Source organism: Rhinoderma darwinii, chromosome 1 (assembly GCF_050947455.1).
Source record: "Rhinoderma darwinii isolate aRhiDar2 chromosome 1, aRhiDar2.hap1, whole genome shotgun sequence".
NCBI classification, from domain to species: domain Eukaryota; kingdom Metazoa; phylum Chordata; class Amphibia; order Anura; family Rhinodermatidae; genus Rhinoderma; species Rhinoderma darwinii.
The window spans coordinates 107,944,167-107,966,281 of record NC_134687.1 but is presented as its reverse complement, the minus strand read 5'-3'; the positions used below and the strand labels follow the sequence as shown (position 1 = coordinate 107,966,281).

The window sequence follows — 22,115 nt, the reverse complement described above, 5'->3', positions numbered from 1 at the left end:
TTTTTTTTCTTTTTTTTTTTTTACGGCGTGAATATAGGAAAAAGCGATTCTCTGCATAGTTTCTTGTTTATTTTTCATTCCATTCACGCTAAATAACCTGTTAAATTAATTCTTCAGGTTATTATGGTCTTTTAGATACCCAATATGTGTAGGTTTTTGTTTTTATTTATGGTAGGGGCAATAAAATATTTTATGCAAAATAATGACTTTTTTTGGGGCCTTTTTGTTTATTAATTTTTTTGGTTACTTTTTTTTAAAAATCCCATTAAGGGATAACTTTACTTACAACTTTATTTTTTTACTTATAATGTATTCTCATACTCCTGTATGCTAATACATTATAGCGATTCACTTTGACACAGGCTGCTGTTAGGGCAGCACATAGTGTGCCCTAACAGCAGGGAAACTGAACAGACACCCCTGGGGTCTTTTCTAGGTCTTCCGGGCTGACTGCAGAGGGATTCCCCTGTCTTTGATCACGTCACTGGGTTTCCGATGACTAAATCAAAGAGGGGGGCGAACCACGGCGATCAAAGGGTTAAACAGCGGGGGTTGGAATGTTTCCAGCTTTATTTAGCAGACTGCTCTAAGATCAGGAGCTGTAAGTTACAGCGCCTGCTTAGAGGATGAGCGCTCATCAGCCTCTTCTGCAGCGACGCCAAAGGACGTCGCTGTAGACAAAGCACCTGCACCGCCTGCCGTCAAAAGATGGTGGGCGGTCGTTAAGAAGCTAAAGAAAAACAAGATTTATCTATTCACCAATTCCATGTCAGTGATGTCTGTATCATTAGGCAGCGGCACGCTATACGCATCTGGATTTAAATTAAAATGGAATTTAAAAAATAAAATAAAAACATTGTAACTTGGACACAGACTGATGTATAATGGTGCTGTCTATATTCTTGATGCAGAACAATATGCAAATTTTTGATGGCACTGCAAGATATATGCAAAACTATGAGTGACGTTACGTCCGAAATGTGTTTCAGAGGGCGACGGCACGCTATCAGCACCAGGATTATTATTATTGAAGAAGATTTATGAACAATATGATGAAGATTGGTGATTCACAAATTAATGTAAGAATTGTACCGCTGTAGCAGCACTTACTCACAGCAATAGCTGCCTGCCTAACTAACAGATTGACACTAACTGACTTCTATATCTCTATAAAATCTATCTCTCTATGAAATTATTTTAAATCTAACTATTCTCCCTTCACCTCACTATGAAGCACACTCACTGACACTAACCCACTATCTGCAGCAGGATTTACTAGCTGGACTGTGTATAATGGCTATGACTGGAATCCACTGAGTCATCAGTGACTCACCCACAAGGGCGGATTTACACGAACGTGATATACGTCCGTGCAACCCGTGTGGTTTTCACGTGGGTCGCACGGACCTATGCAAGTCTATGGGGCAGTGCAGACTGTCCGTGAGTTTTGCGCAGCGTGAGTCCCCTGCGTAAAACTCACGACATGTTCTATATTTTGGCGTTTTTCGCGCATCACGCACCCATTGAAGTCAATGGGTGCGTGAAAATCACGCGCACCACACGGAAGCGCTTCCGTGGGACGCGCGTTATTCGCGCAACAGCAGTAAAAGAATGAATGTAAACAGAAAAGCACCACGTGCTTTTCTGTTTACAAACATCCAAACGGAGTGTCATAATGATGGCGGCTGCGTGAAAAGCACGTAGCCGCGCATCCATATGAACAGGGCACACGGAGCTGTCAAGTGCCTTTTGCGCACGCAAAACGCCACGTTCGTGTAAATCCGCCCTAAATCCCTCATGATTGACAGTGCTAGAGGGAGGGCTGCTTGCAAGATATTATGGGGAAGGCCACTGCCCAAGGTCATGTGATTCTTCTCTGTCTTATCTTCTACTGATCTGTAAAACGGTCGTCGCCATTTTGAGCGATGGGACGAATCTCAAAAGTTTCGTATTTGCTAAAATACAAATCTTTGGGAAAATTCAACACAAATTTGAATAGTGTAGAATCGATTCGCTCATCTCTACTGCTTACCAATTAAGTGAATGTGCAGATGAATTTGAAATGAAATACAAAATACTCTGTAATTTATATATTTTAATAGAAATTTTAAATGCACAGCACATTTTATTTACGTGTAAATAAAGAAGACACCGCCAAAGTTAAGAAAAAAGTTGTTATTCGCCTGTGTCCTGGGCTGATAAGCAGCTAAACTCAACCAGTGATCTATTTGTCTAGAAGAACATGGTTTTGTTTTTATTTCTTTCGTTTGGTAACTTCTTATAATATTTATGTGCCCTCCATGATAAATTGATACATTTGTAGTAGACGTTTTCAGACAAACTGTACCATAATGCTCTGTTTACACTTCTCTTATTACCAAAGCCATAAAGGTTATGACGGGTCTAATGTGTAACTTGTATTAAGCACTGAAGCCTGATCAAGTTTAAAACCAGCGTAAGGCTGGGTTCACACGAGCACATTAACGTCCGTAATGGACGGACGTATTTCGGCCGGAAGTCCCGGACCGAACACAGTGCAGGGAGCCGGGCTCCTAGCATCATAGTTATGTACGACGCTAGGAGTCCCTGCCTCTCCGTGGAACTAGTGTCCCGTACTGTAATCATGTTTTCAGTACGTGACAGTTGTCCTGCAGCGAGGCAGGGACTCCTAGCGTCGTACATAACTATGATGCTAGGAGCCCGGCTCCCTGCACTGTGTTCGGTCCGGTACTTGCGGCCGAAATACGTCCGTCAATTACGGACGTAATGCCCTCGTGTGCACATACCCTAAGGCTTTGTTTACATCTACAGTCAGCGTTTCCGATAAGATGGCTCAGTCTACAGCACTATTTTTGCTGGAATAAATACCTGAACCCCAACGGATACCATTTAAGTTAATGTGGTCAATTAGTGTCCATTTAGATCCATTGAAAAACTGATCTATCAAAGCGTAATGGCACCGGTCTGGAACAATGACACCAGTGTGAACAGAAACTAACACTAACGTTTCCTGCTTATATGGCACGTTTTTACCACCAAAATACAATTATTTGTATCGAGTTTTAATTGTGTAGCTTATTGGATCTGTACAATTCAACCATTGTTATACTGCGAAATTATGAAAACATTAAAAAGATTCTTCGTTGTCAAATGGTACTTTAAGGACGAACTTGCTTATCCGCATGTAGTTTCTCATGATACAAAGATCTCAGCTGTTCAAAGGCCAATGCAACCGGGTCATTTTCACACATTTCTTTCAAAGAAACGCTGATAGAAAAAAAAAATATAAGTTATACATGTGTTCTCTTTTATGTACTGTACAATGCAGAAAAGAATCCTATATAGAATTTCAATATTTCCTTTCTGATCTTTTTTCAATTTAAAGGGGTTGTCCGGTTTTTATTTAGCTTTTTATTTACTTTGTAGAATAGGAAATTATGCAGTTTTGTAATATACATGAATTAGAAACTCTGCTTAGATACTTTTCCTATAGTGCATGAGGCCGCTGTCACAGTAGAATGTTATAAACCACAGATTACTCATACAGCAGTCAGGTAGCCTGTAGATACATTACACAGAATTGAACATGGCACACAAACACCCCCCCCCCCCCTTATAGGATATGTGGGCTATACCATATTTTTTTTTTTTTTTTTTTTTTAGACAACTACACTTGTATAAGAAAGGGACGTGTGCAGAATTTTAAATAAGTATATGTTAGAAATCTGTATAATCTCATATTCTATAAATAAATTAATAAAACAAATTAAAAGTGGACAATCCCTTTAAGTAACAACCTAAGGGCCTGTTCACATCACCGTTCGCTTTCTGTTCCGGGGTTCCATCGGAGGTTTCCGTCGGGTGAACCCCGCAACGGAAAGTGAAAGCACAGCTTCTGTTTCAGTCCAAGGGCCACATAATGCTACTGTAAACCAACCCTCAGAACTATGTAATTTAAGTGATTTATAATGGTTACACCTGTTGTTTTTGCCCCCCTAACACCAATGGCCTTAGTTTTATTTGGGAAAGTTTTCATCTATTAGCCCCTATGTCTTTACAGCACAGATACTGACGTTACCCACATTTTGTATGCAGTCCTATTGGGCCACTTTCGCACAGGGGTATTTTGTATCTGTGTTTGTAAGCTAAAATCAGAAGTAGAACCGACACACAGAAAAAGTATAATGGAAAAATTTGCACCTCTTCCAAGTTTTGGAACCTCTCCCGGTTTTGGCTTACAAATACGGAAGCAAAATGCTGACCATGTGAATGTGGGCTAATGCTGCATTTAGACGGCTGTAATGTGGCCGCATTTTAGCTTTTGTTTTACAGCTGCAAGACCCAGACCCATGCAGTGAACCGAGATTAGATCACCATAGGGTTCTATGCGGTCACGTTACAGCCGTCTGATCGTGGCCTTGTTGTAAGTGCATAAAGTATTGGTGGATTATTGCTTGAAAAAAGGAATTGCAACTGGAATAACACCTTACCTTATAGATGCAATGGAAAGGTAGAAGTCCCTCAATACATAATACGCCTCCCCTGAATTATACCTGCAAGAAAAGAACAAAACAACAATTTATATTGCTACTAACCACATGGTGAAACTACTGTAACGGGATGGTACAGGAGGATGTGACCAATATACAAGGAAAACATTTTTTAACCCCTTCCTGCTTTGGCCACTTTTGGCCTTCCTGACAGAGCGTCATTTTTCAAATCTGACATGTTTCACTTTATGTGGTAATAACTTTGGAATGCTTTTACCTATCCAAACGATTCTGAGATTGTTTTCTCGTGACACATTGGACTTTATGTTACTAGAAAAATTTGCTCGATACATTCAGTATTCAATTGTGAAAAACACCCAAATTTTGTGAAAAATTGCAAAAATGTGCATTTTTCTAAATCTAAATGTATCTGCTTGTGAGGCCTTTTTCACATGAGCGTAGTTCACGTCCGTGATACGCGCGTGAAAATCATGCGCATCGCACGGACCTATGTAACTCAATGGGGCCGTTCAGACGTTCCGTGATTTTCACGCAGCGCGTGTCCGCTGCATAAAACTCACAACATGTCCTATACTTGAGCGGTTTTCGCGCATTAAATCCATGTGATTCGCACAACAGTTGTTTAAGAAATGAAGGCAAAAATAAAAGCACCTCCTTCATTTCTGATTTGAAACATAAAAACAGTGTCTTAACAATGCCATATGCGCGAAAATCACGCAGACACGCACCATACACGAATGTCACACGGAACTGCAACGCGCGCAAAACGCACACATTCGTGTGAATAAGGCCTAAGGCAGATAGTAATACCACACAAAATAGTTACTAGTTAACATTTCCCATGTGTCTACTTTATGTTGGCATCGTTTTTTGAACATCCTTTTATTTTTCTAAGACGTTACAAGACTTTAAAGAGGCTCTGTCACCAGATTTTGCAACCCCTATCTGCTATTGCAGCAGATCGGCGCTGCAATGGAGATAAGAGTAACGTTTTTATTTTTAAAAAACGAGCATTTTTGGCCAAGTTATGTCCATTTTTGTATTTATGCAAATGGGCTTGCTAAAGTCCAACTGGGCGTGTTTAAAGTAAAAGTCCAACTGGGCGTGTATTATGTGTGTTACATCTGGGCGTGTTTACTTCTTTTACTAGCTGGGCGTTCTGACGAGAAGTATCATCCACTTCTCTTCAGAACGCCCAGCTTCTGGCAGTGCAGACACAGCCGTGTTCTCGAGAGATCACGCTGTGTCGTCACTCACTTCCTGCCCCAGGTCCTGCATCGTGTCGGACGAGCGAGGACACATCGGCACCAGAGGCTACAGTTGATTCTGCAGCAGCATCGGCGTTAGCAGGTAAATCGATGTAGCTACTTACCTGCAAACGCTGATGCTGCTGCAGAATCAACTGTAGCCTCTGGTGCCGATGTGGCCGACACGATGCAGGACCTGGGGCAGGAAGTGAGTGACGTCACAGCGTGATCTCTCGAGAACACGCTGTGTTTCTGCACTGCCAGAAGCTGGGCGTTCTGAAGAGAAGTGGATGATGCTGATTCGTCAGCATCATACACTCCCATTCCTAACGCCCAGCTTGTAAAAGAAGTAAAAACGCCCCGATGTAACGAACACAATACACGCCCAGTTGGACTTTTACTTTAAACACGCCCAGTTGTACTTTTGCAAGCCTCATTTGCATAAATACAAAAATGGTCATAACTTGGCCAAAAATGCTCGTTTTTTAAAAATAAAAACGTTACTCTTATCTCCATTGCAGCGCCTATCTGCTGCAATAGCAGATAGGGGTTGCAAAATCTGGTGACAGAGCCTCTTTAGCAGCAATTTCTCACATGTTTAAGAAAATATCAAAAGGCTATTTTTACAGGGGCAGTTCAGTTGTGAAGCGGCTTTTAGGGCCTTATACATTAGAAAGCCCCAATAAGTCACCCCATTTTAAAAACTTCAACCCTCAAAGTATTCAAAACAGCATTTAGAAAGTTTCTTAACCCTTTAGACGTTTCACAGGAATTAAAGCAAAATAGAGGTGAAATTTACTAATTTATTTAATTTTTTTTTGCAGAAATGTATTAATAATCCATTTTTTTTTGTAACACAGAATGTTTTACCAGAGAAACGCAACTCAATATTTATTTCTCAGATTCTGCAGTTTTTAGAAATATCCCACATGTGGCCCTAGTGCGTAATGGACTGAAGCACAGGCCTCAGAAGCAACGGAGCTCCATTTAGGAAACTGTACCCCCTGAGGAATTAATCTAGGGGTGTAGTGAGCATTTTGACCCCACAGGTGTTTTATACATTTTATTAGAATTGGGCAGTGAAAATAAAAACAATACTTTTTCTTCAATAAGACGTAGTTTTAGCTCAAAATTTTTCATTTTCTCAACAAATAAAGGAAAAATAGAACCACAAAACTTGTAAAGCAACTTCGCTGAAGTACGGAAATACACCATATGTGGTCATAAACTGCTGTTTGGGCACACGGCAAGGATCAGAATAGAAGGAGCGCCATTTGGCTTTTGGAGCACAGAGTTTGTGGATTGGTTTCTTGGCACCATGTTGCTTTTGCAAATCGCCTAAGGTACCAGTACAGTGGAAACTACCCAATAGTGACTCCATTCACGAAACTACACCCCTTGAAGAATTAATCTAGATGTGAAGGGAGCATTCTGACCCCACAGGTGTTTCATAGATTTTATTACAATTGGGCAGTGAATTTGCTGGATTGGTTTCTGGTTGCTATGTCACATTTGCAAAGCCCCTGTGGGACCAAAACAGTGGAAACCCCCCAGAAGTGACCCCATTTTGGAAACTACACCCCTCAAGGTATTCACCTAGGGGTGTAGTGAGCATGTTAACCCCGCAGGTGTTTTGCAGAAATTAGCGTGCAATGTTGTAGAGTGAAAATGGGATTTTTTCCATAGATATTCCAATATGTGGTGCCAAGCTTGTGCCACCATGAAAAGACAGCTCTCTAATTATTATGCAGCGTTTCCCGGGTTTAGAAACACCGTACATGTGGCCCTAATCTTTTGCCTGGACATTCCACTAGGCTGTGAAAGGAGTGAAAGAGTACCATTCGAAGTTGAGGCCTAATTTGGTGATTTACAAAGTATTGGTTCACAATTGCAGAGGCTCTGATGTGAAATAATAAAAGAAACCCATGAGAAGTGACCCCATTTTGGAAACTACACCCCTCAAGGCATTTATGAGGGGTGTAGTGAGCATTTTCACCTCATAGGTCTTTTCCATAAATGATTGCGCTGCGGATGGTGCAAAGTCAAAATTTAAATTTTTCCCTAGATATGCCATTTCAGTGGCAAATATGTCACGCCCAGCTTGTGCCACTGGAGACACAATCCTCAAAAATTGTTAAAAGGGTACTTCTTGGTATGGCGATGCCATATATGTGAAAGTAAACTGCTGTTTGGGCACGCTGTAGGGCTCAGAAGGGAGGGAGCACCATTTGGCATTTGGAGTGTGGATTTTGCTTGGTAGTAGTTTTGTTTGGAGTAGTACTCGTATTTCAGTTTATAATGTGGGGGCATACGTAAGCTGGGCAGAGTACATCAGGGGCATAGTCAGGTCATATAATAATGGGGTAAAATAATCCATAGATGTGTGTTAGGCTGGATTCACACGAACGTGGCGTTTTTGCGCGCGCAAAAATCACTTGCCAGCTCCGTGTGTCATCCGTGTATGATGCGCGGCTGCGTGATTTTCGCGCAGCCGCCATCATAGAGATGATTCTAGCCGACGTCAGTCACTGTCCAGGGTGCTGAAAGAGTTAACTGATCGGCAGTAACTCTTTCAGCACCCTCGACAGTGAATTCCGATCACCATATCTAGCAACCTTTTAAAAAAAAAAAAGAGGTTCGTACTTACCGAGAACTTCCCGGCCGTTGCCTTGGTGACGCGCCCTTGGTGACGCGCCTCTCTTTACATCTGGCCCCACCTCCCTGGATGATGCGGCAGTCCATGTGTGACCGCTGCAGCCTGTGATTGGCTGCAGCTGTCACTTGGACTGAATTGTCATCTCGGGAGGTCAGACTGGAGGAAGAAGCCGGGAGTTATCGGTAAGTTAGAACTTTTTTTTTTTAACACGTTCATGTATATTGTGATCGGAAGTCACTGTCCAGGGTGCTGAAACAGTTTAACTCTTTCAGCACCCTGGACAGTGACTATCTCCTGACGTCGCGTCCCGGATATTATTTTGCCGGGTTCGGCCAAAACGAGTTTGGCCGAACCCGGTGAAGTTCGGTTCGGTTGTCCGGGTTCGCTCTTCTCAAAGACACTCCGTTTGGATGTTTGTAAACAGAAAAGCACGTGGTGCTTTTCTGTTTACATTCATCCTTTTGACAGCTCTTGCGTGAATCACGCAGTTCGCATGGAAGTGCTTCCGTGCGGCATGCGTGGTTTTCACGCACCCATTGACTTCAATGGGTGCGTGATGCGTGCAAAACGCCCAAAGAACGGACATGTCGTGCCTTTTTTTCAGCGGACTCACGCTGAGCAAAAATCACGGACATGTCTGCACGGCCCCATAGACACATATAGGTCCGTGCAACGCGCGTGCAAATCACGCGCGTTGCACGGACCTTTTTCACGTTCGTCTGAATAAAGCCTTACGCTGTGAAGCAATCCTTTCTGCACAGGCCGGTGTCGCCCTGATAAATGATGTCCTTTCTTATGCCCCTTTTGGTCCACACTCCGCACCTTTGCAGTTTGGGGAATTTTGCTGGGAAGTGTTGTCCTGGTATAATACGGGCACCGGCGCTTCCAGCAGATATGTTTGGGCCCTCCCCTTCCTGGTTTCCTAATTTTAGGGCCTTGATAAATCGCCTCTTGAAACAGAAGAAATGTTCCCCTCAGGCCTGCACAATGGCATATTTTTTCTTTCCTTCTTATGGGAGCCTTAACTTATTTTATTTTTTCATAGACGTAGTCGTATGAGGGCTGTTTTCTTGCGAGGCGGGCTGTAGTTATTATTGGTACCATTTTGGGGTACATGCGACTTTTTGATCACTTTTTATCCTATTTTTTGGGAGGCAAGGTGACCAAAAAAACTGTAATTCTGGCATAGTTATTTAGTTTTTTTTTATATACAGCGTTCACCATGCGTTATAAATTGCATGTTAACTTTATTCTGCGTGTCAGTCCGATTCCGGCGATACCAAATTTATAGCACTTTTTTATGTTTTCCAAGTTTTTGCACAATAAAATTACTTTTGTAAAAAAAATGTCTTTTTTTCTGTCGCCATGTTGTGAGAACCATAACTTTTACATTTTTTCGTCGACGGAGCTGTGTGAGAGCTTGTTTTTTTGTGAGACAAGCTATAGTTTTTATAGGTAACATTTTTGGATACATGTGACTTTTTGATCACTTTTTATTTCAATTTTTGTAAGGGCAAAGTGACCAAAAAACAGAAATTCTGGCATTGTTTTTTTAAAAAAAAAAAAATTACGCTGTTCACCGCGTAGAATAAATAACATAATATTTTTTATAGTTTAGGCCGTTACGGTCGCGGCAATACCAAATATGTATGGTTTATTTATTTTTTTCAATAATAAAGAACTTGATAAGGGAAAAAGGGCGAATGTGTTTCATTTTATTATTTCAAACTTTTATTATATTTTTTTACAACTGTTTTTTTTCCCCTTTTTTATGAGTCCCACTAGGGGACTTGAAGGTCCAACTGGGAGCTTTTTTTTTTAATACATTGCACTACCTAATACATTGCACTACCTGTCATTCACTGACAGCAAGCCGATTAGGCTTCGCCTCCGGGCGGGGCCTAATCGGCTTTCGTAATGGCAGAGCAGGAGGCCATTGTTAAGCCTCCTGTTACCATAGAAGCAGTTGTCAGCCCTGCAATCAGATGTTTGTCCGGTATACATCCGATGTACATCAGTATATGTTTCAAATGTATTAAAAATCAACTACATTTTTTCACTACAACTGTATACAAAAAAAACTATAAATCTGCCATGCTCGAGTTAAAGGAAGATGTATGCAACTGTAGAGACATGCAGTTACATACGTCTGGGGCCGATTTTCGGTGGAACCTTTCAAACATGCATGCTGTGCATAAGTAGTGTGTACCTAGACAAAAACGAAGGGGGGGGGGGGTAGATCCAGCGCTGATGAAAGAGTATAAAAGGAAGCTTTTTCCAAGTTTTAATTTAAATTGTTAAAATAGCGATCCATGGAAGAAATATGCTAAAGAAATATTGATGTCCTGTATTGCCAAGATATTTGAGAGGGGTGAACGGCCTACGCATTTCAAACGCCGCCTACGTTCTTAATCATGGCTCTGTGAATACTGACTGCGAATGTGGAATATTATATATCCGGGATGACACCTGTTTATTTGATTGCGTTTCAGGAGGAGTTCCCCGTTGAGACGCAAGCGTCTGTTCTTTGTTGCCCGCCTTCATTTGATCAAAGGACCGGGATTCATCTGATTGGTAAGTATTTTGAACTTTTTATATCGATGTTGTAAGTTAATACTTATTGTATTCGTGAGAAAAAGGTAAGCTCCTTCGTTTATATACACATTGTGTGTGGGAGCTGATGGTATGTTTTGAAAAAATTAGAAAACAGGTGTGTGCATAGAAATCGCTTGTTTCGTTTAGTCGCACATAGTCAGTGTAATGTGTATGATGGCTGAGTATGGGGAAAAAAGAAAAAACTAGACACATGAAAGGGTGTTTAGGTGGTTGAGGAACAATGTGTGGGAAAGGCTAAAAAGGCATGTATATATTATCTAAATGGTTATCTTGTTGGAATTTCAAAATATTTACGTGACTGGTTAAAACAGAATTAAATTATGATTAAACAACATGTGTATAATCTTGTCAGAAAAGGAGAAAAACCCTGAAAATCTTGACTATGTTCTATATCAGGGGTCTCAAACTCGGCCGGGTAAGTGGGCCGCATATAGAAAAAATGGGAAGTGGACGGGCCGCATTACTTTCAAATTTGATACAATACAAAATTATTGTTAATCAATTAGTTATTTGAACTACTATAACACTATATTACTAGAATAATAATACTACATTACTATAATAATACCGCTAGGTTTAAAATTTGAGATATTTCTCCACGTGCTTATTTCAACAATCCAGCTTTCCAGTTTAAGTGTCGCTAAATGCAGTCCGGCGGCTCAGTTAGCACACATGTCAAGATTGGGCAGCCCCTTTTTAGATAGTGCCGCAGTGCCCTCTGTGGATGCTGCCGCAGTGCCCTCTGTGGATGCTGCCGCAGTGCCCTCTGTGGATGCTGCCGCAGTGCCATCTTTGGATGCTGCCGCAGTGCCCTCTGTGGATAATGCAACACACCCCTAGATAAGGCCACAGTGCCCTCTGTAGATAAGGCCACAGTGCCCTCTGTAGATAAGGCTACAGTGCCCTCTGTAGATAAGGCCACAGTGCCCGCTGTAGATAAGGCCACAGTGCCCGCTGTAGATAAGGCCACAGTGCCCTCTGTAGATAATGCAACACACCCCTAGATAATGCCAGTGTCCTCTTCAGATACTGTCACACACCCACTTGTAGATAACGCCACAGTGCCCTCTGTAGAGGCTGCCACAGTGCCCTCTGTAGAGGCTGCCACAGTGCCCTCTGTAGAGGCTGCCACAGTGCCCTCTGTAGAGGCTGCCAAAGTGCCCTCTGTAGAGGCTGCCAAAGTGCCCTCTGTAGAGGCTGCCAAAGTGCCCTCTGTAGAGGCTGCCAAAGTGCCCTCTGTAGAGGCTGCCAAAGTGCCCTCTGTAGAGGCTGCCAAAGTGCCCTCTGTAGAGGCTGCCAAAGTGCCCTCTGTAGAGGATGCCCCAGTGCCCTCTGTAGAAGCTGCCCCAGTCCCCTCTGTAGAGGCTGCCCCAGTGCCCTCTGTAGAGGCTGCCCCAGTGATGTCAGGGGCTTGCCCAGAGCTGGAGTCCCAGGCAGAGCGCTAGTAGGCTCTTCCTGGGACTCCAGCTGTGCTCCTGACATCACTGGGACTCCTGCTCTGGGGAAGCCCCTGACATCATTGTCGATGTATGGACAGCGATGTCAGAGGCTTCCCCAGAGTCCCGGAGCAGAGCCGATAATAGCGCTCTGCCCGGGACTCCGCTCTGGGGAAGACCCTGACACACTGTCCATATATGGGCAGCGATGTCAGGGTATTCCACAGAGTCCCGGAGCAGAGCCGACACCAACGCTCTGCTCGGGACTCCGGCTCTGGGGAAGCCCCAGACATCGCTGTTCATATGTGGACAGCGATGTCAGGGAATTCCACAGAGTCCAGGAGCAGAGCCGACACCAGCGCTCTGCTCCGCTCTGGGCAAGACCCTGACACACTGTCCATATATGGGCAGCGATGTCAGGGAATTCCACAGAGTCCCGGAGCAGAGCCGACACCAGCGCTCTGCTCGGGACTCCAGCTCTGGGGAAGCCCCAGACATCGCTGTTCATATGTGGAGAGCGATGTCAGGGAATTCCAGAGTCTCGAAGCAGAGCCGATACTAGCGGCTCTGTGTCCCGCGGGCCGCAGATGACAGCCCCAGGGCCCGAATGCGGCCCGCGGGCCGCGTGCTTGAGTCCCCTGTTCTATATGATCCTACAAATTATTTTCATTGGAAAAGAAAAATATATATATATATAGCCCTTCATGTTCTTTATAGTCCTACAGGTTAATTTCATTAGAGGATATATCGCCCTTCGTTTTCGGACATGTATGTAGGTTGATAGTTATTAGGTATTAAATATGAGAAATTGAATTATAATTGAATAATATTTTGTGTGTATTATATGAATACTCATATTTCGTTGTTAATATTATACGTTGTGTTAGTAAAGAAACATAAGCTCTTTTTTTAGATTAAGGCCGTGTGGTACTCTGGTGTTTAATCGGAAAATCCAATAAGCTTCCCTTTAATGCATTTTGTGTTTTACATCTCCCCCTCTTTTAGATCTGTGAATTTTTTCGATTGCATAGCAGGCGAACGTATTTGTTGATCTTTTGTGGTGTTGGATAAAATGCCTTGCTGCATTGGATATATTAATAATATTGGTATTTCTAATGTAACTGAGATGTTCGAGTATACAGATTTTAATTTGCGTCTAGTGCACCCGACATATTTCAACTTGCAATCGGTACATTCAATTAGATATATTATTGACTCTGAGTTACAATTGATATAATTTTGTATGGTAAAAATTTCGGAATATTTTGAGTTTGAAAAGGTTTTGGAAGTGAGGGTATATGTACAAACTTTGCACGGATGCTGTCCGCATTTGTAGAAACCTTTATTTTCTAACCACGTTGTTTTGGGTTCTGCAGAAGAAAAAAGAGATGGGGACAAGATGTTTCCTAAGGATGGAGCCTTCCTCGCTACTATATTGCATCCCTCCTTCAGAATGGTCCTTAAGCTGTCATCCTCCATGAGTATAGGTAAGTACTTGTTAACAATCTGTTTTATTTGTGAAAATTGATTGCTTTGTTGGAGGATGAGTGTTGGTTTATTCGTGTTGGTTTTTGCATGTATTTGACTGTTTAAGTAGATCGGCCCTATTCGTTTTTGATGTAATGTTGTCCGCTTGTCTGACGGACCATTTTGGAAATCCTCTGTTAGACAATCTCTCTTGAATTTGATCTTTTTCTTTTGTATATTGAGAGTATGAGGTGCAATTCCTCTTTGCCCGATACATTTCTCCTACTGGTATGGATTTGATGGTCTGTTTAAGATGATGACTGTTTGCATGCAGTATTGTGTTTCCGCTTGAAGGTTTTCTGTGGGTTTTTGTTTCGATAATTTTATCGGTTTCACCTTTTAAATCTAAGTCTAAAAATGTGATAGAATTTTTGTTGTTATAATGGGTGAATCTTAGATTGTAATCGTTGTTATTAAGGAACTTGATGAATGGCAGGATAGTATTAACGTCTCCCTTCCATATAAATAGAAGGTCGTCGATATACCTGCCATACCATTCCAAATTGTTATCATACGGATTAATTGCTGAAAAGATTAATTTTTGTTCCCACCAGGACATAACGAGATTGGCAATTGATGGGGAGAATTTAGCTCCCATTGAAACTCCTGCTATTTGCAAAAAATACTTTCCATCAAATTGAAAGTAGTTGTGTAAAAGGAGAAACATCAGTATGTCCAGGATATATTTCTGGAAATCTGGACTATATGTACTGTAGGTATCCAAATGGTATTTTAGTGCATCATGTGCAACTTGGTGTGGGATTGACGTGTACAGTGAAATGACATCACAAGTAAGCCAAGTAAAGTTGTTTTTCCAGATTTTTTGTTGGAACGCACAGAGTACATCTCTAGTGTCTTTCAAAAATCCTGGTGATTTTTGGGCAAGAGGCTGTAGTAAAGAGTCCAACCATTCAGATAGTTTTTCCAATAACGACCCTATGCCTGACACTATGGGCCGCATGGGTGGAGGAGAAATGTTTTTGTGGATTTTTGGTAGCGCGTGTATGATCGGAGTAATGGCGTTCTCTATATAGATGTAATTGAATTGTTTCTGGGTAAGAAAACCTTGAGTAAAACCTTCAGTTAGTAACAATTTCATTAGGAGTTGAATCTTTTCAGTTGGATTGACGTCCAGATGAATGTAAGTGTCTTTATCCAATAACAGGTCCAGTATGGCCTGTTGGTAGTCTTTTTTGTTCATTATTACAATTGCTCCTCCTTTGTCTGAGTTTTTAATGGTTATGTCTTTATTTTCTTTGAGTAGTTTAACAGCATTTTTCAGTCGGCTAGAGATGTTTGATTCGACTGTGTTTTCCTTTATTTTGTCTGATAACTCTTGTAGCTCTTTTTCACCAGTAGTTGAAATTGATCCATCGATTCGGTTCTGGATGTTTTAGGATAAAACTGAGGGTTGGTGGTTGAGAAGTTGGTAGCTGTACATGTGGTCTGTGATGATGTTTCCGAACTTAAGGTCTCGAGGCAGACTAATGTTTTTAATTCTTGAAAAGAAAATGTATTGATGTGATCATGTTGTGTACTTAATGCTTCAACATTATCTTCAAGGTTAACGGACATGGAAGGTACATTTGCTGTATCAGTAACTATCATAGGCTCATTATTTATTACTTGTGGAATTAAGAAATGTCGTTTTATGGTTAAGTTACGTACAAATTTGTTTATGTCCAGTAATGTATGAAAAGGGTTGAAATTGTTACTGGGCGCAAAATTGAGACCTAGGGACAGTGCTTCTATTTGTGTTTCCGTAAGAGATGTGGAAGATAGATTGACTACATTGAGATTTATTGGTGGAACTTGCGGGATCGGAGGCGGCGGCTGTGATCTTGGACCATTTCGTTTGTGTTTTCTGCCGCCCCTCCTACCGCGATTTTTGACATGATTGTTGTATTATTGTGTCTATAGTTATTTCTGGAGGGTGGAAAAATAATGTTCTCGTCTTCAGAAAGACCATCCGTAGAATCCAAGTCTGTAGAGCTGAAGCTTACTTTATTTTGAGGATCTCGGTATTTATTGTAACGGTTATGGTTTTTTAGAATAGGGCGTAATCTGTTGCGATTTGCTTCCCTTTTGTTCCAGTCATAAACTTTGTTTTCTTTGTAGTCTCTTAAGTCTCTTTGGAATTTTCTTTTCTTCGTTTCTGCTATGAGTTTGTTACGTTTTTCAATAGATTGTGTCGTTCGTGTGTCCATTAGTGTTATGTCAGGTGAGCTGGGTATAGCATCAATTTGTGACTTGATCTCTGCGATGTTAATCTCGAGTTCTTTCAATTTTGTCTCTTCTTCGTTAGTAATCAAGTGCATAAGTTTTAAAGAACATTCAGAAAGGGTTTCATTCCATTTAAGATTAAACTCTGCCGAATAGTTAAAAGTGGGTATTTTGCGAATTCTTAACCCTCTAGGTATCATTTCTTTGGATAAGTAGTTTCTTAGGGTCGTCATGTCCCACCATATTTTTGCTTCTTGATTTAGAAACCTTTCCATATTTTGAAACATGTCCTTGATGGTATGGTTACATTCAACAGACGTTTCCGAGTTACCGAAGACTTTCGCGGCCATTTCGGATCTGGTCAATTGAATATCTTGATTCATTTTATTAACTAGTGTGAACAGTTGTCTATGTTTCAGGTTTTTACACCGGAGAAATTCTGGTATGCGTGAGTTTTAAAACCAATAGAAAAAAATGAATGAAAAGCCTCGATATTTCTGAACACAATGTGTAGTATTTGCGTTTTTCTTTGATAGTAATAATATATATTGACTCTTGGAATAACACAGGGAACATATATTCGTTATATACATGAAAAGTGCTTATTTCTGATCCTTTGTTAATGATGTTTGAGGTGTGCACGTGAGGAAAGAACCGATGTGTGGAATACAAAAAAGAAGAATGGATGCCTCCAGCTCACCTTATTCAGACATGGGTAGTTTGATCTCTGCGCACGGGTCTTCGTGTCGGCACACGGAAATAGTAGACAAAAACGAAGGGGGGGGGGGTAGATCCAGCGCTGATGAAAGAGTATAAAAGGAAGCTTTTTCCAAGTTTTAATTTAAATTGTTAAAATAGCGATCCATGGAAGAAATATGCTAAAGAAATATTGATGTCCTGTATTGCCAAGATATTTGAGAGGGGTGAACGGCCTACGCGTTTCGAACGCCGCCTGCGTTCTTAATCATGGCTCTGTGAATACTGACTGCGAATGTGGAATTTTATATATCCGGGATGACACCTGTTTATTTGATTGCGTTTCAGGAGGAGTTCCCCGTTGAGACGCAAGCGTCAGTTCTTTGTTGCCCGCCTTCATTTGATCAAAGGACCGGGATTCATCTGATTGGTAAGTATTTTGAACTTTTTATATCGATGTTGTAAGTTAATACTTATTGTATTCGTGAGAAAAAGGTAAGCTCCTTCGTTTATATACACATTGTGTGTGGGAGCTGATGGTATGTTTTGAAAAAATTAGAAAACAGGTGTGTGCATAGAAATCGCTTGTTTCGTTTAGTCGCACATAGTCAGTGTAATGTGTATGATGGCTGAGTATGGGGAAAAAAGAAAAAACTAGACACATGAAAGGGTGTTTAGGTGGTTGAGGAACAATGTGTGGGAAAGGCTAAAAAGGCATGTATATATTATCTAAATGGTTATCTTGTTGGAATTTCAAAATATATACGTGACTGGTTAAAACAGAATTAAATTATGATTAAACAACATGTGTATAATCTTGTCAGAAAAGGAGAAAAACCCTGAAAATCTTGATTATGTTCTATATGATCCTGCAAATTATTTTCATTGGAAAAGAAAAAATAAATAAATATATATATATATATATATATATATATATATATATATATATATATATATAGCCCTTCATGTTCTTTATCGTCCTACAGGTTAATTTCATTAGAGGATATATCGCCCTTCGTTTTCGGACATGTATGTAGGTTGATAGTTATTAGGTATTAAATATGAGAAATTGAATTATAATTGAATAATATTTTGTGTGTATTATATGAATACTCATATTTCGTTGTTAATATTATACGTTGTGTTAGTAAAGAAACATAAGCTCTTTTTTTAGATTAAGGCCGTGTGGTACTCTGGTGTTTAATCGGAAAATCCAATAAGCTTCCCTTTGATGCATTTTGTGTTTTACATCTCCCCCTCTTTTAGATCTGTGAATTTTTTTCGATTGCATAGCAGGCGAACGTATTTGTTGATCTTTTGTGGTGTTGGATAAAATGCCTTGCTGCATTGGATATATTAATAATATTGGTATTTCTAATGTAACTGAGATGTTCGAGTATACGGGTTTTTAATTTGCGGCTAGTGCACCCGGCATATTTCAACTTGCAATCGGTACATTCAATTAGATATATTATTGACTCTGAGTTACAATTTATATAATTTTGTATGGTAAAAACAGTGGGCTTGATCTCTTATCTGACTTTTATCTACATCTCACTGTAACCAGATATCTCTATTTGGGTAAACCTGTTCTCAAATCCCATTCACAGAACTTGGGAGAAGACAAGAGGAAAGTAGAGAAGAAGCTCTTGGAGGACTGGAGGTTACATGTGGGGAGGTATAGGGAGATTAGGGCAGAGATGTATTGAGGGGACAGTTTGTGGACAGCCTTGTATGTCACTGTCAGTATTTTGAAATAAATGCACTAGCCAATAGCCAGCGAAGAGACTGGCAGAAAGGAGAGGCAGATTAACAGGGCAGCAGAGTTGATGATGAATTGGACGCAAGAGCGTCAGAAGGGAGGCCACAGAGAAGGATGTTGTTGTAGTCTAGGCGGGATATGGATAAGGACATGTATGAGCATTTTTATTGAAGGTTGAGGAAAGAAGGTTGAGGAAGTTTGAAGTGGATTTGAGAAATTTGGAGGTGGGAGGAGGTAGTAAGGAGGAGTAAGGGTGTATTTCACATGGGCAGGTTTTGAAGATTTTTTTCAAAAAACGCCACACTTGTGCAAAATCGTGGCAACCATGGTGCAATTTTGGAAAATTTGCATAGCCGCAGCATTTTTTGCAGCGATAATCACAACAAAAACATGTCACAAAACCTGCCCATGTAAATACACCCTTTGGGCATAAATGTGTGGTCTGAAGAACAGGATAGAATCAAAGGTTATCCTGAGACTGAGCTTGCGAGACTAGAGAAAGAAAGGAGCCAACTGTGTTTGATGGTTCAGATAAGAGGGTTAAATAAGATGGGAAAAATGAGGAATTTGGTTTTGTCCTTTTTGAGTTAGGATATGTTCATACGGCTTATTTTCAACCGTTTTTCGGACCGTAAACGGTTGAAAAATGTCTGAAAAATCGGAAGCAGAACGCCTCCAAACATCTGCCCATTGATTTTAATGGGAGATACAGCGTTTTGTTCCGACGGGGCGTATTTTGAAAAACGGGCGTGTAAAAAAATGGCCACGAAAAAGCAGTGCATGTCACTTCTTGAGCCGTTTTTGGAGCCGTTTTTCATTGACACTATAGAAAAACAGCTCCAAAAACGGCTGTAAAAAAACGCAGCAAAAAACGTGAGTGGCTTAAAAACGTCTGAAAATCAGGAGCTGTTTCCCTTGAAAACAGCTCCGTATTTTCAGAAGTTTTTGATTTTGTGTGTGCACATACCCTTATAAAAAAAGGGAAGACAAGGAGTAGATACCAGATAGATACCATTGTTTTTGGCAGATAAAATAGTGTAGTCTTTTGTGCTATTCTACCCAGTAAATAAAAGTAGAAACTGGACAGATATAATTAACCCCTTCCCCCTGCTGGCATTCTGGGCCCTAATGTCCAAGCCATTTTTTACATTTTTCCATTGTCACATTCGAAGAGCTGTAACTTTTTTATTTTTGCGTCGGCATAGCTGTATAAGGTCTTGTTTTTTGCGGGACGACTTGCAGTTTTTATTGGTACCATTTGAGAGTAGATGCGACTTTTTGATCACTTTCTATCACATTTTTTTAAAGTCAGGATTAACAGAAAACAGCAATTTTTCCATTGTTTTTTATTTTATTTTTTACGGCGTTCACAGTGCGGGTTAAATAATGTAACAGCTTTATAGTCGGGGTCGTTACGGACGCGGCGATACCAAATATGTGTAACTTTTTTGCTTTATTGTAGTTTTTTTTAATAGTAAAGCATTTTGTAAGGGGAAAAGCTGGGTTTTTCATTTTTTTTTTTTCACTTTTTTTTTTAATTAACTTTATTAAACTTTTTTTTACTTTTTTACTAGTCCCACTAGGGGACTTCCCTATCCTCCGATCGCTATTATAATACACTGCAATACTTTTGTATTGCAGTGTATTACTGCCTGTCCGTTTAAAACGGACAGGCATCTGCTAGGTCATGCCTGCGGCATGATCTAGCAGGCATTCGCTGCAGGCAGACCTGGGGGTCTTTATTAGACCCCCGGCTGCCATAGAAGACACAGACACTCGGCGATTTTATCGCCGGGTGTCAGTGAGATGAGAGGGAGCTCCCTCCCTCTCTCCAAAACCATTCAGATGCGGTGCTCGCTATTGTGCACCGCATCTGAAGGGTTAAACAGGTGAGATCGATACTAATATCGATCTCACCCGGCAGAGCAGGGACGCTCCCAGCCCTCAGCTGCTTCTGGCAGCTGAGAGCAGGGAGATTTCACGGCTCCCTGCTCTGTTTACTTTATTCTAATGCAGCGACGTAGTTTGGCGGCGCTCTAGAATAAAGCCCACTAATGACCGCCGTAAAAAGACGTATCGGCGGTCATTAAGGGGTTAAAGTCAATAGCCTCTTTTATAATCTCTTGGGGTATGTTCACACGACGGATTTTTGAAGTAGAAAAATCTGATGTGGATTTGCAAGAGAATCTACGTAAGTAATCCAAGGCTGATACTCAGATTTCTGCTGTGAATCTGCAGTTTCATCTGCACGTGTCTACCGCACATGTATCTACACAATGACGTTTTCAAGCGAATATCGGGTCAAAAAGGGACGTCTCTTTTTTTCCCCCGATAATTTTCAATTTCACATGTGGAAAGTTCCACGCCTTATGAACGAAGGGGTGGTTTCCCATTTAAATCAAAGCTGTTTGGGGGCAGTTTTCACATGAATTTCGCAACAGGACACGCACCAAAATCTATCGTGTGAACATGGCCGTAAACTACTGCTTTAATCCATTGAAGGTGGGTACCTTAAATATTTAACTTTTTACATTTGTCAATAATAAAAACAGTGGGGCAGATTAAGGCCCCATGCACACGAACGTAAAAACGCCCGTAATTACGGGCCGTAATTACGGCCCGTAATTACGGGCCCATAGACTTCTATTGGCCGCGGGTACCTCCCCGTATGCTTATGGGAAGGTGCCCGTGCCGTTAAAAAATATAGAACATGTCCTATTTCAGGCCATAGTAACGGCACGGGCAGGCCCATAGAAGTCTATGGAGCTCCTGTAATTACGGGTGACTACGTGTGTGCACCCGTAATTACGGGAGCGTTGCTAGGCGACGTCAGGGAATAGTCACTGTCCAGGGTGCTGAAAGAGTTAACTGATCGGCAGTAACTCTTTCAGCACCCTGAACAGTGACTAACAATGACAATATAGATCAACCTGTTAAAAAAATAGAAGTTCATACTTACCCAGAACTCCCTGTTTCTTCCTCTAGTCTGGCCTCCCGGGATGACGTTTCAGCCCATGTGACCGCTGCAGCTAATCACAGGCTGCAGCAGTCACATGGTCTGCCGCATCATCCAGGGAGGTCGGACTGGATGTTAACAGAGGGACGCGTCACCAAGACAACGGCCGGTAAGTATGAAATTCTTTTACTTTTTCTGCGGAAAGAGCTGCCCCTTCTCTCTATCCTGCACTGATAGAGAGAAGGGGCTGCCGATTACTGCAGTGCAATCTTGCAGCGAAAACGTGCCCGTAAATATGGGTGGAATACTGGTGACACCGGACCCGTATTTACGGGCACGGGTCCGTAAATAGTGGTGCAATACGGGTCGAATACGTGTGACCAAGGACCCGTATTTACGCCAGTATTTACGGGAGGACAAAAATACATTCGTGTGCATGAGGCCTTAGGCTGGGTTCACACTGAGTATTTTGCAGGCAGAAAATC

The 22,115-nt window shown here is 41.3% G+C and overlaps 1 protein-coding gene across 2 annotated transcripts in view; it reads right to left on the bottom strand.

Moving 5' to 3' along the window:
* Positions 1-2,740: 2,740 nt before the first annotated feature.
* Positions 2,741-22,115, bottom strand: part of LOC142753072 (putative ATP-dependent RNA helicase DDX60) — a 178,905-nt gene continuing 159,530 nt past the window's right edge. For both annotated transcript variants that reach the window (XM_075860265.1, XM_075860266.1), the window contains exons 38-39: positions 4,491-4,553; positions 2,741-3,267 (exon numbers count right to left, since the gene is read on the bottom strand). In XM_075860265.1, the coding sequence (XP_075716380.1) occupies positions 3,159-3,267; positions 4,491-4,553 (172 nt within the window). In that variant the 3' untranslated portion in view covers positions 2,741-3,158. The remainder of the gene's footprint in view (positions 3,268-4,490; positions 4,554-22,115) is intronic.